The 19,352-nt window shown below is 42.6% G+C and overlaps 1 protein-coding gene across 4 annotated transcripts in view; it reads right to left on the reverse strand.

The window, feature by feature from the left end:
* cpap (centrosome assembly and centriole elongation protein) overlaps positions 1-19,352 on the reverse strand; it is a 74,362-nt gene that overhangs the window by 13,835 nt on the left and 41,175 nt on the right. For all 4 annotated transcript variants that reach the window (XM_078222075.1, XM_078222079.1, XM_078222076.1 and 1 more), the window contains 3 exons: positions 16,368-16,446; positions 3,723-3,850; positions 1,761-1,823 (listed from right to left, as the gene is read on the reverse strand). In XM_078222075.1, coding sequence (XP_078078201.1) covers positions 1,761-1,823; positions 3,723-3,850; positions 16,368-16,446 — 270 coding nt within the window. The remainder of the gene's footprint in view (positions 1-1,760; positions 1,824-3,722; positions 3,851-16,367; positions 16,447-19,352) is intronic.

The raw sequence follows: 19,352 nt of genomic DNA on the forward strand, positions 1-19,352 counted from the left end.
GACAGAAATTAGAGTGTATCTAACTAACCAGTTCTGGTTTTCAGATCCATCACATAGATACATATGCCTGATAATACATTTAATTCAATAAGGCCTTATCCTAGGATGGGGAACAGAATTATAAGGGTAAATACATGATGGTATCCAGCATGGAAATCTGCTAGGAATTCTCCAGCACTGTAACACTAAATAATGTTATTCTCAGTGGTGCAGTGCTACTTTCCACTTACTAGTCTTTAGTTTGGATGAATGCATCAGGCAAAAGATCTAAGGAATGGAATACCGTACTAATTTTGGTACCATTGTTGATATCAAACATTACCGAGTAATGATAAACTACAATTTAAAGCTCCCGCTACATGACATTAACAATGCATTTTGACTATCAACTCAGAACAGCATGAATGTGAATTTTTTCATCCATCCATCAGTAACTATAGTCCACAGTGGGCCATAGATATCTCTCTCTCTTCATTGCAATTCTGTGCTACGGTCAGTCCTCCCTCCATCCAGTTTCTGATGCTGTCCATGCATCCAGTCCTTCTCTGACTTAGCTTCTTATTTCCTGATTTTTCACCTTCTAATGTTGCCAACACCAGACTCTCACCCTACCTTTTCCAGTGATCAGTTTCTCAATTTCCTCATCTTCACTTAAGCTAAAAACCCACAAGATACCAAGATTCTAATTTTCCTGTAGACAAATTCAGAGGTTCCTCGCTATGTCCAGATGATTCTAAGGACTTAACATTTTAAAAGCTGTAATCTGCTTCTCATCAGCCTTATAAGAGTCAAGCTCTCCTCTGTGCAAAATCTCTGGTATGGAGAGCTGCAAGTTGTATTTTCAAATGCAGATTTATGGTGGATGCCCTCCAAAATACATTCAGCAATTCAAGAAACTTTCCTTACAAACTGCCTTTATGAGGTTACCAGTTTAGTATCCATTCATGTTGAATTATGTATAGCAATGGGATGTGTACACTGTATCCACTAGAACATTTGTTCCCAAACTATGGGTCGAGTTGCCAATAGGGTTGCAGAAACAGCAAATAAGGTCACAAGCTCTCCTTCCTCCGAAACTGCAAGCTGCACTGGTTCTGAGCCCAGATGACGTATAGCCCTGTCCATCTCTATCCCTGGACAATGGACCTCTGCCAACGGCTACTCACCAAGTCTCAAATCCTGGCCCTGACCATGAACCTGGCAGTGATGCATTCACTGCTGAGCTGGAGCTTGCCTGAGCCCAACACTGTCACCTGGAAGCTGAGTAATGATCTGAGTGCAACATCAACCACCTTAAAACCCTCAACCTGTGCTTCTCTTGCTTCCTGGCCAAGATCCAGGAGTGGGAGTATGTGAAATTATATATTTTTTTACAAATAATTTACAAACAGTTGATCCATAATATGCAAAATTTTATAATTACATTATGCTGTTTTATTGCTACTGTTTTAGTTGGCATCTGGGGTTAAGTTAATTTCAAATGTTAAAATGGGGTCATATTGGCAAATAGCTTGAGAAGTGCTGCACTAGAAACTAAACCAAGATGCCAAAATGTACTCTTGCATAGGAGGCATTCACAGTAACAATTTAGACTGTATTAAGTGAAGGCCCTACAGATGAAAAGCTTGCTTCAGCCATTTAATACATGATCTTACTTTGTTACAAAAGGAGAAACAGTAACAATGATGAAAAATACCTACAATTATAAATTTACAACAAGAAATCAGTAATCTGTAAATACAAAAATAATGATTTCTCACCTTTCCATCTGGGTACTTAATCACTTCTTGAATTTCATCTTCAATCCCATTAGACTCAAGATTCTGTTTTTAGAAATTCAGAGGAAGAACCAGTTGTTTACATTAAAAAGTCTTATATAAAACTCAAAATACTTGTGGATTCTGAACCCATATTATACTTCTGGAGCAAATGCCTTATATATTTAACCTTTACTAAAATTTCTGATTAACTGTTTGAACAGACTTTTATATTTGAAACCATATGTTATAAAATACAAGGTTACAAATACAAGTTGATCACCCATAGCATGTCACAGAGCAGTCAAAATCAAATGTAATCTTCAGGTTAGGGGTTGCCCAAAGGCAAAGGATAATTAAACCAGGCCATTTTTGACCTCAGTCAGTAATTTCTCTCTAGCTTAACTACAATTTTTGGCAAGTGTCTATTATAAAACTACAAAAACATTAAAACTTTATTTACAATCCCTTCCTAAAGTCAGACATAATAAGAGTTGAATTCTACAAAAACACCCATAGCTTCAAATCCAACCCCCAAATGTTCCACCACTTGCTTAATTCCTCATTTCATGAATCACACTTGATCCAAGCACCGATTCCATTCAACCTCAATCCTAACATATTGCTCTCCAAATGTCATCCCACAAAACTGAAAATCATGCACAGATGCTTAGTCATCATCTGTGGAGAAAACATTCAAATTCAGACTGTGGGTGCAGACAGGGATAATGAAAAGACACCCATATCCTCTAGTACAACTGCGCTTGCTCCTCACTCAGCAATCATTGATAGAAAATGCCTTCCTAATCACACCACCTACCCTAAATAAAAAGCAAGAAATTTCACAAAAGAACAGTGTGAAGAAAGAAGTGTAACAGACAAGGGAACTAAAAAAAGAAAATATAACCACCACCTGCATCAGTGGAGTTCAACTGCTGTCAGAAAATGCTGCATTTTTGATCAAATCTTTCATCCTTTTGGTTAGGAGGTAAGCAGAAGAGGACAAGAGAATAATATGACAAGTAGGACAAAGGCAGACAAGTTAGCAAATAGGGAACAGGGAAAAGCAGCAATACGAAGATGACACCAGTGTAGCCTCTGACTAATCATGAGCTTAAGAGATCAAGTAATAATATATTCAAAGCTTGGTGTATGTCACATCTGTGTCAAACGTACTACATGCAACGTTTTGTTGATAACATCCCTATTATAAATAATGTATCGAAAAGTTAATTGATTTTATTTGCAAACAAGGCAGTATCTGTCGAAAGAGAGGCATGATTAATGTTAGAGGTTGCTGAACTTTCATCCGAGACAGTTAAAGGTCACTGATGGAAAATGATAACCCCACTGTTCTCTCTCCCCTCCAGATGCCATTGGACCTACTGAGTATTTTTAGCATTTCTCCATGTATGTATTTTAAAGAAGTATGTTTTTCTCCCCTCTCCTCTACAAGCATTGTCAGTTTGCTGGGACATAATTCCCCGAGTGTGAGTTGTCTTCCGGTACCTTGTTCAAGTGGTTGATATTTATATACCAGTCTTGCTACCGAGTTCATAGGGCTATTGAACCACAGTGAGAGGTAGAAATCACAGCCTGATCCTGTCCAGTTGATGCTCACAGATACAATTGCACAATTGTTTTTGGTTGATGTTTAGGTTAGGTTGGGAAAAATCAAGCCAATGTTCTTGTTCCTGAGGGAGTCAGGTCAATTACGGTGCCCCTACAACTGCTCAGCTCAGGCTGACTGGCTAACTCAAGACAAACTGAACCAGGGACCTTTCTGCTTCAGGTAGGTCAGTTACTTATTGTATAAGCTCACTAGGGTATTAGGATTGCCATACTATAAAATATAATAAATCTCCACAGTCCAAAGATTGTTGTATTTGCAACTCACTACTTTAAACTTTTAGATTTGATCTGTATCTGATTTTTGTCCATTAACATATATTACAGAAAACTTACAGAACTAGCTGGTACTGAAACCCGGTCACAGTTTGGAAACTTTTCAGGAGGCTCTGAATGCATCATATTGCCCGCTGCAAAATCAGTCATATTAGCGAGGGACATGGAAAATGGTAATGAAACTGAACCTGAATCGATAAAACAAAATGGTTAATCAGCTTTGGTTGTGGTATTAGTGTTTATCCATACTTGTCAACATCATTACAATATACACATTCACACTACCTTTTAAAGTTTCACACTACCTTGTAAACCCCTGCCCCACACTTCCACATTCTGCACTCATGGTCCAATGCCCAAGATGCTGCAAAGGTGGTTATGATGTGCTTCTAGATTCTCATTAATATCCACTGACAACTGCCAGGTGGTGGTAGTTACATATAGACCTGATGATATGCAGTGAGGAGCTGGTCAACGCATGGTACGTCACCAGTGGTTCTAGATTATTTGTGACAATACCACCCCAGTCATGAAACGGAAATGTGACATTTCATTGTCGATATTACTACTCCAGTTAATATTATATTTATCTTACATAGAATGTACAGTACAGAAACAGGCCATTTGGTCCAACTAGTGTGTGCTAATATTTACAATCTACACAAGCCTCCTCCATTCTATCAACCTCATCTCAATCTTTAGCAGATCTTTCAATCCCTTCTTTTACATGTGGAATTATAAAATGTTACAGCATAGAAAGAAGCCATTCTGCCTGTCATGTCTGCACTGGTTCTCTGCAAGAGCAATTCACCCAGTGCCATACACCCATAGATCCCATAAATCTATGATCTTGGTTTTTTTTTAAAAAAAGTGTTTTTCAAAGTGCAAATGCAGCTGGTTGCTTTTAATCACAATTAACTACATTTTGTTGCAAGATAAGCTTTGAAACTGTGAAAAGTTTGTGTCTGGAACAAAGGAGGGAATGAACATAGAACATAGAACAGTACAGCACAGAACAGGCCCTTCGGCCCACGACGTTGTGCCGAGCTTTATCTGAAACCAAGATCAAGCTATCCCACTCCCTATCATCCTGGTGTGCTCCATGTGCCTATCCAATAACCGCTTAAATGTTCCTAAAGTGTCTGACTCCACTATCACTGCAGGTAGTCCATTCCACACCCCAACCACTCTCTGCGTAAAGAACCTACCTCTGATATCCTTCCTATATCTCCCACCACGAACCCTATAGTTATGCCCCCTTGTAATAGCTCCATCCACCCGAGGAAATAGTCTTTGAACGTTCACTCTATCTATCCCCTTCATCATTTTATAAACCTCTATTAAGTCTCCCCTCAGCCTCCTCCGCTCCAGAGAGAACAGCCCTAGCTCCCTCAACCTTTCCTCATAAGACCTACCCTCCAAACCAGGCAGCATTCTGGTAAATCTCCTCTGCAATCTTTCCAGCGCTTCCACATCCTTCTTATAGTGAGGTGACCAGAACTGCACACAATATTCCAAATGTGGTCTCACCAAGGTCCTGTACTGTTGCAGCATAACCCCACGGCTCTTAAACTCCAACCCCCTGTTAATAAAAGCTAACACACTATAGGCCTTCTTCACAGCTCTATCCACTTGAGTGGCAACCTTTAGAGATCTGTGGATATGAACCCCAAGATCTCTCTGTTCCTCCACAGTCTTCAGAACCCTATCTTTGACCCTGTAATCCACATTTAAATTAGTCCTACCAAAATGAATCACCTCACATTTATCAGGGTTAAACTCCATTTGCCATTTTTCAGCCTAGCTTTGCATCCTATCTATGTCTCTTTGCAGCCTACAAGAGCCCTCCACCTCATCCACTACTCCACCAATTTTGGTGTCATCAGCAAATTTACTGATCCACCCTTCAGCCCCCTCCTCTAAGTCATTAATAAAAATCACAAAGAGCAGAGGACCAAGCACTGATCCCTGCGGCACTCCGCTAGCAACCTGCCTCCAATCCGAAAATTTTCCATCGACCACCACCCTCTGTCTTCGATCAGACAGCCAGTTACCTATCCAATCGGCCAACTTTCCCTCTATCCCACACCTCCTCACTTTCATCATAAGCCGACCATGGGGGACCTTATCAAACGCCTTACTAAAATCCATGTATATGACATCAACTGCCCTACCTTCATCAACACACTTAGTTACCTCCTCAAAAAATTCAATCAAATTTGTGAGGCACGACTTGCCCTTCACTAATCCGTGCTGACTATCCCGGATTAATCCGCATCTTTCTAAATGGTCGTAAATCCCATCCCTAAAGGACCTTTTCCATCAATTTACCAACCACCGAAGTAAGACTAACCGGTCTATAATTACCAGGGTCATTTCTATTCCCTTTCTTAAACAGAGGAACAACATTCGCCATTCTCCAGTCCTCTGGCACTATCCCCATGGACAGCGAGGACCCAAAGATCAAAGCCAAAGGCTCTGCAATCACATCCCTTGGCTCCCAAAGAATCCTCGGATACATTTCATCAGGCCCAGGGGACTTATCAACCTTCAGTTTATTCAAAACTGCCAGGACATCCTCCCTCTGACCATCTATTTCCTCCAGCCTATTAGCCTGTAACACCTTCTCTTCCTCAAAAACACGGCCCCTCTCCTTGGTGAACACTGAAGAAAAGTATTCATTCATCACCTCGCCTATCTCTACTGACTCCATACACAAGTTCCCACTACTGTCCTTGACCAGCCCTAACCTCACCCTGGTCATTCTTTTATTCCTCACATAAGAGTAAAAAGCCTTGGGGTTTTCCTTGATCCGACCCGCCAAGGACTTCTCATGTCCCCTCCTAGCTCTCCTAAGCCCCTTTTTCACCTCATTCCTTGCTAACTTGTAACCCTCAATCGAGCCATCTGAACCTTGTTTCCTCATCCCTACATAAGTTTCCCTCTTCCTTTTCACAAGACATTCCACCTCTTTCGTGAACCATGGTTCCCCCACTCGGCCATTTCCTCCCTGCCTGACAGGGACATACCTATCAAGGACACCCAGTATTTGTTCCTTGAAAAAGTTCCACTTTTCATTAGTTCCTTTCCCTGACAGTTTCTGTTCCCAACTTATGCCCCCTAATTCTTGCCTAATCGCATCATAATTACCTCTCCCCCAATTGTAAACCTTGCCCTGCCGTACGGCCCTATCCCTCTCCATTGCAATAACACAAGACACCGAATTGTGGTCACTATCTCCAAAGTGCTCTCCCACAACCAAATCTAACACTTGGCCTGGTTCATTTCCCAGTACCAAATCCAATGTGGCCTCACCTCTTGTCGGCCTATCCACATATTGTGTCAGGAAACCCTCCTGCACACACTGCACAAAAACTGCCCCATCTGAACTATTTGATCTACAAAGGTTCCAATCAATATTTGGAAAGTTAAAGTCCCCCATGACAACTACCCTGTGACCCCCACACATATCCATAATCTGCTTAGCAATTTCTTCCTCCACATCTCTATTACTATTTGGGTGCCTATAGTAAACTCCTAACAACGTGACCGCTCCTTTCCTATTTCTAACCTCAGCCATATTACCTCAGTGTGCAGATCCCCCTCGAAGTGCCTTTCCGCAGCCATTAAACTATCCTTGATTAACAATGCCACTCCTCCACCTCTTTTACCAGCTTCCCTACACTTAGTGAAACATCTATACCCCGGAACGTCCAACAACCATTCCTGTCCTTGTTCTACCCACGTCTCCGTAATGGCCACAACATCGTAGTCCCAAGTACCAATCCACGCCCCAAGTTCATCTACCTTGTTCCGGATGCTCCTTGCATTGAAGTAGACACACTTCAACCCTCCTTACTGTCTACAGGTACCCACCCTTGACCCTGATACCTTCCCCAATACCTCACCACCCTCACTGACCTCTGGACTACAACTCCTTTTCCCACTCCCCTGACAAATTAGTTTAAACCCCCCTGAAGAGCCGTAGCAAATTTCCCTCCTAGGATATTGGTGCCCCTCTGGTTCAGGTGCACCCCGTCCTGTTTGTACAGGTCCCACCTTCCCCAGAATGTGTTCCAATTATCCACGTATCTGAAACCCTCCCTCCTACACCATCCCTGCAACCACATGTTTAACTGCACTCTCTCCCTGTTCCTCAACTCGCTATCACGTGGCACCGGCAACATACCAGAGATGACCACATGTTTTGTCTTGGCTCTCAGCTTCCAGCCCAGCTCCAGAAATTCCTGCTTGGTACCAATGTGTACCACGACTTGTGACTGTTTCCCCTCCCCCTTCAGAATCCGGAAAACACGGTCCGAGACGTCACGGACCTTGGCATCCGGTAGGCAACATACCATCCGAGAGTCTCTTTTGCTGCCACAGAACTTCCTATCTATCCCTGTAACTAACGAGTCCCCAATAACTATTGCCCTCCCGCTCTGCCCCTTATCCTCCCGAGCCACAGAGACGGACACAGTGCTGGAGATCCTCTCACTGCGGCTCACCACTGGTATGTCATCCCCCTTAACCGTATCCAAAGCGGAATACTTGTTGCTAAGGGGAACGACCACAGGGGATCCCTGCACGGACTGCTTCCTCCCAGCCCCCCTCACCGTCATGAGTGGTATTATGCTCCGTACCTGGTGGCAACCCCAACTAGCTGAGGCAGCCCAGTCTCGTATAGCATCATGTTTGACATGCCAGCAAAACAATGTTGGTCAAGAGGTGAGATGCTCACCAGGAAGAACACCCTTGCCAGGTGGACCATTTGAATGTATTCAGCTAGATTTTATTGAATTGCTGCGTGTACATTGCTATAAGTATTGTCTTGTGATTGTTGATGTATTTAGTAGATGGATAGAGCTTTCCAACAACAAACAACAAGGCCTCGACAGTAGTAAAATTGTTGCTAACTAAAGTAATACCAAGGTTTGGGGTGCCTCGACAAATTAGTTCAGATAATGGCCCCCACTTCGTAGGAAAAGTCAATAGGGAATTGTGTGATGCGTTACACATCCAACAACAATTCCACTGTGCCTACCACACCCAGGCAGCAGGGATAGTGGGAAGAGCCAATAGGGCCCTTAAAGCTAAGCTAGCCAAGCTAACATCTGAAACCGGTCTAAATTGGTTAAAAGTCTTGCCCTTAACCCTCTACCACATGAGAATAACGCCCCACTCTACGACTGGACTCTTGGCGGCAGAGATAATTTATGGCCGACCCAGTAGAACACCCTGGGATGCCAATACAAGCCCGCCCACCCAGATAGATTTACACGTTTTGGGTGATGAAATGCAGAAGTACTTCCAACAGCTAACATCGTCTTTAAAGTTTCTTCATTCACAGGTGCAGTGCGCCTTTGGATCAATTCCACGGACACCGGATCAAGATTCTGACCCACAGGACTACTTCCCTGGACCGCAGATAGGAGACTTCGTGCTGATTCGAGATTGGGAGCGCCCCAAGCTTGGACCGGGGTGAAGGAGACCGTTTCAGGTGCTTCTCCAGGCTCCAGCGGAGGTTGAGGACGGGGGAAGGAGTCGCTGGATCCATTCGGATGGCTGTGGACGATGGACACCAGTTCCATCTGTTTTCATTCCTCGGAGTAACTGTATTCCTAAAGCTTCTGTCTATGGCCACCTCTGCGTCCCTAATGATCCTAAGTTCATCCAACTCCAGCTCCAGTTCCCCAACACGGTTTTGGAGGAGCTGCAGATGGGTGCACTTCCCACAGGTGTAATCAGCAGGGACACTGTCGTCGTCCCTCACCTCAAACATAGTGCAAGAGGAACATAGCACTGCCTGCACACCCATCCCCTCTAGATACCTTGCCAGTACCAGGTAGAAAGTGCAAAAATGAATTAAACTCACCCCTGCTCGCCCTTTCTGCCTAAGCCCTGTGAGCCAAAGCCTTACAGCTCACACTCTGCTTCCCACTCACTACACTGCCCGCTCCTGACGCTGCCCGCTGTATACTGCAGCCTACCTTTTATACTTCACGTGCTTAAAAAACCCTTCCCAGACTCCTTAGCAGCCCACTTCCAGTTTTCACTTTAAACTTAAAATACTACTGCAAAAGTAAAGGCCAAAAAAAACACACACTAGCTGACTAATTAAATAAATAAACAATTCAATTAATCTCTCACCAGCACTGCTGCCTCCAATCACTCCCTCTCAGCTTGCTCCAGTGGAACAATGAGGGGGAACCTCCCAGGTAACTGACTTTTAAGGTTAAAATAAAAACCCTTCCCAGACTCCTTAGCAGCCCACTTCCAGTTTTCACTTTAAACTTAAAATACTACTGCAAAAGTAAAGGCCAAAAAAAACACACACTTTTATCTCTGAGTTCTATCATCCTTGTAAATCCTTTTTGCATTGTTTCCACTGACCCAATCCCCTTTTTATAGCATGGAGACAGAACAGTGTGCAGTACTCCAGGTGTGGGTCTAACCAGGGTCCAAGGCAAGTTTAGCATAACTTCACTACTTTGGATATTTTCTCACGTTCTATACCTGAAAGCAGGTCCTTGGAAAGCATGTGTCAAAACAGCAGTGTTGTGATTTTACTTCAGGTGGGGCAAGGAGGCAGTCCCAAAGTCTACTTCAACTGGAACAGGAATCAAATCCTGTGCCAGTGACATTATTCTGCTCCACAAGCTAACTGACTCTCCTTTTTATATAGGATCGTAGAATCCCAATGTGCAGAAGGCAGCCATTTGGTCCATCAAATCAGTACAAAGCTTCTGAAACAGCACTCTACCTAGGCCCACTCCCCTGCAATTGATCATGGCTAATCCACCTAACCTGCATATCTTTGGATGAATTAAATACTTCTCCCATATCTAGAAAAAAAAATCCCAGGGCTTTGGTAGCCTTTTTTATTGTTATGCTTACCTATGACACTGCTTTTAATAATTAGCTCATCTATATAACCTAGATTCTTTTGCTCTTCCACCATATCCCAGTTTCTCATGTCCTGAGGTGTAGGTAATGTTTCTAATATTCCTACCAAAGATCACTTCACATTTATCTATATCAATGTTCATTTGCCATTTAACTTACCAATCTGCCAGTTTTAAAAGGTCAGGTGTGGCTCAGCGAGTAGCACTCTTGCCTCTGAGTCAGAAGGTTCTGGGTTCAGGTCCCACTCTAGGGCTTGGCAATAGAAATTGAAGGCTGAAACTCCAGTGCAGTGCTATGCAACTTAATTTATGATGCCCTATAATTAGCTTGCTTGTTTTTGGCTTTTAGTAGAATATATTTGCCCTTTTAAAAGATTTCCCATTATTTTTCTGCATCTTTGTTTTACAAGATTTTCTCCCAGTTTACCTTTTTTAGGTCCACCCTTAATTCCTCAATTTTCTTTTTTCCAATCTATTATCTTACTCTTTTGATTTGATTTATTGTCACATGTATTAACATACAGTGAAAAGTATTGTTTCTTGCGCGCTATACAGACAAAACATACCATTCATAGAGAAGGAAATGAAAGAGTGCAGAATGTAGTGTTACAGTCATAGCTAGGGTGTAGAGAAAGATCAACTTAATGCAAGGTAGGTCCATTCAAAAGTCTGACAGCAGCAGAGAAGAAGCTGTTCTTGAGTCGGTTGGTACGTGATCTCAGATTTTTGTATCTTTTTCCCCAAAGGAAGAAGGTGGAAGAGAGAATGTCCGGGATGCATGGGGTCCTTAATTATGCTGTCTGCTTTGCTGAGGCATCGGGAAGTGTAGACAGAGTCAATGGATGGGAGACTGGTTTGCGTAATGGTTTGGGTTACATTCACGACCTTTTGTAGTTTCTTGCGGTCTTGGGCAGAGCAGGAGCCATTCCAAGCTGTGATACAACCAGAAAAAATGCTTTCTATGGTGCATCTGTAAAGGTTGGAGAGAGTTGTAACTGACATGCCAAATTTCCTCAGTCTTCTGAGAAAGTAGAGGCGTTGGTGGGCTTTCTTAACTATAAGTGTTGGCATGGGGGGCACCAGGACAGGTTGTTGGTGATCTGGGACACCTAAAAACTTGACGCTCTCGACCCTTTCTACTTCGTCACCATTGATGTAGACAGGGGCATGTTCTCCTTTGCGCTTCCTGAAGTCCATGACAATCTCCTTTGTTTTGTTGACATCGAGGGAGAGATTATTGTCGCTGCACCAGTTCACCAGATTCTCTATCTCATTCCTGTACTCTCTCCTCATTGTTTGAGATCCGACCCACTACGGTGGTGTCGTCAGCAAACTTGAAATCGAATTGGAGGGGAATTTGGCCGCACAGTCATAGGTGTACAAGGAATATAGTAGGGGGCTGAGAACACAGCCTTGTGGGGCACTGGTGTTGAGGATTATCGTCGAGGTGTTGTTGTTGCCTATCCTTACTGATTGTGGTCTGTGAGTTAGGAAGTTCAGGATCCAGTCACAGAGGGAGGTGCCTACTTGTGTCACATAAGAACAAGGAGCAGGAGTAGGCCATCTGGCCCCTCGAGCCTGCTCCACCATTCAATAAGATCATGGGTGACTTTCTCGTGGACTCAGCTCCAATTACCCGCCCGTTCACCATAATCCTTAATTCCTTTACTGTTCAAAATCTATCTATCTCTGCCTTAAAAGCATTCAACAAGGTAGCCTCAACTGCTTCACTAGGCAGGGAATTCCACAGATTCACAACCCTTTGGGTGAAGAAGTTCCTCCTCAACTCAGTCCTAAATCTGCTCCCCCTTATTTTGAGGCTATGCCCCCTAGTTCTGGTTTCACTCACCAGTGGAAACAACCTACCTGCCTCTATCTTACCTATTCCCTTCATAATCTTATACCTTTCTATAAGATCTCCCCTCATTTTTCCAAATTCTTATGAGCATAGTCCTGGTCTACTCAGTCTCTCCTCATAAGCTAACCCTCTCATCTCAACCTAGTGAATCTCCTCTGTACCCCCTCCAGTGCCAGTATATCCTTTCTCAAGTAAGACGACCAAAACTAGAACAAAGAAGAACAAAGAACAGTACAGCACAGGAAACAGGCCCTACGGCCCTCCAAGCCTGTGCCGCTCCTTGGTCCAACTAGACCAATCGTTTGTATCCCTCCATTCCCAGGCTGCTCATGTGACTATCCAGGTAAGTCTTAAACGATGTCAGCGTGCCTGCCTCCACCACCCTACTTGGCAGCGCATTCCAGGCCCCCACCACCCTCTGTGTAAAAAACATCCCTCTAATATCTGAGTTATACTTCGCCCCTCTCAGCTTGAGCCCGTGACCCCTCGTGAACGTCACTTCTGATCTGGGAAAAAGCTTCCCACCGTTCACCCTATCTATACCCTTCATAATCTTGTACACCTCTTATTAGATCTCCCCTCATTCTCCGTCTTTCCAGGGAGAACAACCCCAGTTTACCCAATCTCTCCTCATAGCTAAGACCCTCCATACCAGGCAACATCCTGGTAAACCTTCTCTGCACTCTCTCTAACGCCTCCACGTCCTTCTGGTAGTGCGGCAACCAGAACTGGACGCAGTACTCCAAATGTGGCCTAACCAGCGTTCTATACAGCTGCATCATCAGACTCCAGCTTTTATACTCTATACTCCGTCCCATAAAGGCAAGCATGCCATATGCCTTCTTCACCACCTTCTCCACCTGTGTTGCCACCTTCAAGGATTTGTGGACTTGCACACCTAGGTCCCTCTGTGTTTCTATACTCCTGATGACACTGCCATTTATTGTATAACTCCTCCCTACATTATTTCTTCCAAAATGCATCACTTCGCATTTATCCGGATTAAACTCCATCTGCCACCTCTCCGCCCAATTTTCCAGCCTATCTATATCCTGCTGTATTGCCCGACAATGCTCTTCGCTATCCGCAAGTCCAGCCATCTTTGTGTCATCCGCAAACTTGCTGATTACACCAGTTACACCTTCTTCCAAATCATTTATATATATCACAAATAGCAGATGTCCCAGTACAGAGCCGTGCGGAACACCACTGGTCACAGACCTCCAGCCGAAAAAAGACCCTTCGACCACTACCCTCTGTCTCCTATGGCCAAGCCAGTTCTCCACCCATCTAGCCACTTCTCCTTGTATCCCATGAGCCTTAACCTTCTTAACCAACCTGCCATGTGGGACTTTGTCGAATGCCTTACTGAAATCCATATAGACGACATCCACGGCCCTTCCTTCCTACACACAGTACTCCAGATGTTGGCTCGTCAGCACTTTATACAGCTGCAACATAACCTCGCTGTTTTTAAACTCCATCCCTCTAGCAAAAATTCCACTTGCCTTTGTAATTACCTGCTGCACCTGCAAACCAACTTTGTGATTCATGTGCAACCACACCCAGGTCCCTCTGCACAGCAGCATGCTACAATTTTTTACCATTTAAATAATAGTCCATTTTGCTGTTATTTCTACCAAAGTGGATGACCTCACATTTACCAACCATCTGCCAGACCCATGCCCACTCAGTAAAAGTATATCCCTTTGCAGATGTTCAGTGCCCTCTGCACATTTTGCTCTACCACTCATCTTGGTGTCATCTGTGAACTTTGACACACTACACTTGGTCCCCAACTCCAAATCATCTATGTAAATTGTAAACAATTGCAGTCCCAACACTGATCCCTGAGGCACACCACTAGTCACTGATCATCAACCAGAAAAACACCCATTTACCCCCACTCTTTGCTTTCTGTTAGTTAACCAATCCTCTATCCATGCTAATACATTACCCGTAACACCTGCACATTTATCTTATGCAGCAACCTTTTGTATGACACCTTGTTGAATGCCTTCTGGAACTCCAGATATATCACATCCACCATTGTCCCCAACAATGGTTCCCCATTGTCCACCGTGCTTATAATGTTCTCAAAGAATTCCATTAAATTAGTTAAACATGACCCGTCTTTCATGAACCTGAAGTGGGAAAAATATACAGAAGAATACACTTTAAAAATGACTGCCTGGCACATAGAGTTAAGACCACAAACAGACACTGACTCTTAGCCCAGACAATTACTTAGGATTAAAGACACTCAGACAACTACTTGTAAATTAAAATATGCAGGAATTAGATACTGCAGAAAGCCAGTGGAAATAGGGACAAAAGGATCTGGTAAAGAAATTAGCTACAGATGGGATCGGGAATACAAAATGCAGGAAAACCAATTACTGTAAACTACTGTATGAATAGACCGAAACTAAAGTCATCGATAGTCACTGACGTAGGAAATGTATCCATTCATAGAACAATGCGATGTTAACATGCTTATGTCTGTATTTGTCTATAACGATCGATCACCTACTTGATTACAACGATGTGATAATGGCTAGATGTCCGGTCCATCTATTGTGTAAAGGGTATAAAGATGGAGCGCTCCTATTGTCTCATTAAGAGAAGGTAGCTGTCTAGAAGCACTGCGGAGTGCCAGTGCCTTTTCTCCACGAAGCTTCGTTAAATAAAACTGTATTGTTGAAACCTTCAAGCCTGACTCACAAAGTGGCATTTTTCCCCACAACAAACCCATGCTGTGTCTTCCCAATGGGGCAATTGCTATCCAGCTGTCTCACTATTTCTTCTTTGATGATAGATTCAAGCATTTTCCCCACTACAGCAGTTAACCAGCCTATAGTTACCTGCCTGTTGTCTAACTCCTTTTTTAAGTGCGTCACATTTCTGTTTTCCAATCTGCTGGAACCGCCCCAGAGTCCAGCCAGTCACCCTCAATTCTATACTTGAATTACTATGTTATGATCACTACTATGAAGACGCTCTCCCTATTTGTTCTGGTTCATTAACCATTACAAGATATTGCAGTGATTTGTTTTGTTGAATGTATATACTGTGTGAGAAAAAAGTCTTTGTCAACTTCACAGCTAGATTCCCTTTACTTCTTTCTAGAAGTCTTCCTGCCAGATAATTTGAGCAGTATTGAAATTTCCCATGAACACGATCCTATGTCTGTTTCTCGCCTCATATTTCTTCCCCACACTCCTTTCCATTATTTGTGGTCTGTGGTATACCACTATTAAGGTCATGGATTCTTTGTTCTAACTCAATACCGATGCATTCTGTATCTATTTCACTAGCAGTTGCATCTTTTTTTTCACTACCATAATATTATATTTAACTAAAAGAGATATTCCACCTCCTTTCCTTAGTTTCCTTTCATTCCCAAACATGTAATATCTTGCAATATTTATTTGCCAATCCTGTTTCAGTATAGTTATTCCTATTATTTCTAGATTCTCTCTGCAAGTGTTGTCCCTTGTTCATCTATTTTGATTGCAACACTAATGCAGTTACACCAACAGTTTAATTTACTTTTTTTATTTCTTTTGTTTGTAGTAGTTATTTTATGTTCTATAACTTTATCCTATCTCAGAGCATTCATGTTGTATTATTCCTTCATTTTGGGTAAATTCGCTATTCTTACTAATTAAGATTTGCAGTTAGAAACAGACATTGTTACTTATAATACATTACTGAATGCACTGCAGGTGGCACGCATTCTTATACAGAGTAGCAAAACTTCACAAATTACTGGGTGCATAGCACCCTGAACTTGTATTTTACAATAATAGTTTTAAAAATATTACAATCATCTGCAGCACAATAAATAATGTTATTGACATGATTAATATACATTGCATGTAATTTCTACTAGGATACGATCACACATTTTTCCATCATGTTATTTAAAGATATACTCACTTTCTTTCAAGCCATTTCTGGTCACTGCAGGAGCAGAGGATGTCACAGCACGACTTAGTTTAACATCTCTTGGAGAAGTCTACAACAATACATACTAATGTTTACTCTCAAATAAAACCTCTACTAGTATACTTTGAAGAATGAGGAAGCAGCAGAGGCAATGAACAATTTTTTTTGTCCGTCTTCATAGCAGACAATACAAGTTACATACCAGAAATAGAGGATAACCCATGTGCTAAAACCAGTGAGAAAATTAAAGTAATTTATACCAAAGGAAAAGTACCACAGAAAAATTAAGGTACTATTTCAATCCCCAAGACCTGATGGCTACATCCTAGGGTTCTGCAGAGATAATGGATGCTCTGACACTTTTTCCATTTTCCCAATATTCCTTAGATTGGAAATTAACAAATGTGACACCATTATTCAAGAAAGAAGGGAGAGAGAAAACAGAACTATAGGCCAGTTAGCCTGGAATCAGTTGTCAAGAAAAGTGCTAGAATATTTTGTCAAGGAGGCCGTAACAGTACATTTAGAATGTCATAGTATGATCATGCAAAATCAATGCTGTTTTACAAAAGGGAAATCAAGTTTGACAAAATTAGCATTTTAGAGGATCTAACTAATTAGGGTATATAAAAGGGGAACTAGTAGATGTAGTATAAACCAAAGAGAAAATGCTAGAAAATCTCAGCAGATCTGGCAGCATCTGTAAGGAGAGAAAAGAGCTGACGTCAAAGCTAAAAGGCACAGAAAGTGGGAGATATTAATACCGTAGGGTGAGGGAATGAAAGATGAGTCATAGCCACAAAAACAAGGGAAAAGGCTGCTAATGACAGTCCGCTAAGAGAATAGAAAGTATGACTGGCCAAAACAGCAAAGAAACTGAAATCAGAGGGTAAACTGTGACAGATGAAGATGTGGGTGGAGGGGAAGATGGGTGGGAGAGCGGTAAAATTGAGAATAAGGGGGAAAAGGGGAAGCAAAGATAAGGAAGGGGGGGATAAAATAGGGGGAAAAAAACCAAAAAGGAAATTAAAAAGGTAGAGAACAGTTAAAAATTAAACAAAATGAAAATGGGGGTGGGAGCTAATCATCTGAAGTTGTTGAATTTGATGTTGAGACCAGAAGGCTGTAATGTGCCTAGCCGGAAGATGAGATGCTGTTCCTCCAGTTTGCATTGAGCTCCACTGGAACATTGTAGCAGGCCAAGGACAGACATGTGGGCATAGGAGCAGGATCATGTGTTAAAATAGCAAACAAGGAGAAGGTCAGGGTCCTAATTGTGCACAGACCGAAGGTGCTCAGCAAAGCGATCACCCAGTCTACGTTTGGTCGCTCCAATATAGGGGGGACCATATTGGGAGCAGTAAATGCAATAGAACAAATTGAAAGAGGTGTAAGTGAAACGCTGTCTAACCTGGAATGAGTGTTTTGGACCTTGGTAAGCATGGAAGAGGTAAAGGGGCAGGTGTTACACCTTCTGCAATTGCATGGGAGAGGTGTTAGGTACAGTGGAGAAGTGGACTAGGTTATCCCGGTGGGAATAATATCTGTGGAATGCTGACAAGGGTAAGTAAAGGGAAGATGTGTTCGATGCTGGCATCACGCTGGAGTTGGCAAAAATGCGGAGGCTGGTGGGCGAAATGTGAGAACAAGGGGGACTCTATCTTTGTTCTGGGAGGGAGGGGGTGAGGGTCATGGTGCAGGAAATGGACTGCATGCTATTGAGGGCCCTGTCAACAACTGTAAGTGGGAAACCATGGTTGAGGAAGAAGGAGCACATATTAGATATACCACTTTGGAATGTGGCATCATCGGAATAAATGTGACGGAGGCAAAGGAGCTGAGAGAAAGGGAAGAAGTCCTTACAGGACAAAGAGCTGTAGTCCAGATAGCTGTGGGAGTCAGTGGGCTTATAATGGATATTTGTAGATAGCCGGAAATGGAGACAGAAAGGTCAAGGAAGGGAAGGGAAATGTCTGAGATGGACCAAGTGAAGGTGATGGAGAGGTGGAAACTGGAAGCGAAGTTGACTAATTTTTCCAGGTCCGGATGAGAGCATGGAGCGGCACCAAAATAGTCATCGATGTACTAGCAAAGGAGTTGTAGGAGGGGACCCAGGTAGGCTTGGAACAAGGAATGTTCCACATACCCCATAAAAAGACAAGCGTAGCCAGGACCCATGTGGGTACCCATTGCTACACCTTTGATTTGGAGAATGTGGGATGAGTTAAAGAAGAAGTTGTTGTGATAAAATGAATTCAGCCAGGGCGCACACATGTGCATGCATGGGTACAATAGTAGGCATCTTTTGGCACAAACCCCATGATGCACAGCTTCATTACTTTTAAGTAGAAATGCTTTCCAAAATTGATATGATTGATGCAATTCTAGATAACTTCTACTTCCATATATTAATTTTAAAGCTCTCCGAGTGAGTAAGTTTTCTATCTGCACATCTCTGCTGATGCCAATTTTTGAATTGTTTATCTAGCAAATGGCCTAGTTGCAATTGCACTTCTCCTATTGTTACCACCCTGTTAGGGACCAGGAACTTTTTGTTTGAGGGAGATAAAGTTTGAAATCCCAGTTACCTTCGAGAAGAATAAATAACAAGTTTCAACTGTTTTAAACAAACAACACAAACTTTACTATACAAAGTCAGAAAAGTAAACTATCTCAGTCACCATCTTGCACTCTAACATTCAGAATTGCCATGAAGCAAATATGAATTAACAGACAAACTCTGGCTGAACACACTAAATGGCATATGCGATCAATACAAATCCCACGGATTTCTCAGTAGCCCATCGGACATCAGTAATCAGAGGGTGTCAAAATCACAAATCATATCCTTGGGGCTAGGTGCTTCAGTACTCTAATGGATGTCTAGACTCTCAACCAACACACACACACACACACACACACATTTTATTCATCCTTGGGATGTGGGCTAAGTGTCTAATGCCATTACTTATTATT

The sequence above is a fragment of the Mustelus asterias genome, chromosome 10, assembly GCF_964213995.1.
Source record: "Mustelus asterias chromosome 10, sMusAst1.hap1.1, whole genome shotgun sequence".
NCBI lineage: Eukaryota > Metazoa > Chordata > Chondrichthyes > Carcharhiniformes > Triakidae > Mustelus > Mustelus asterias.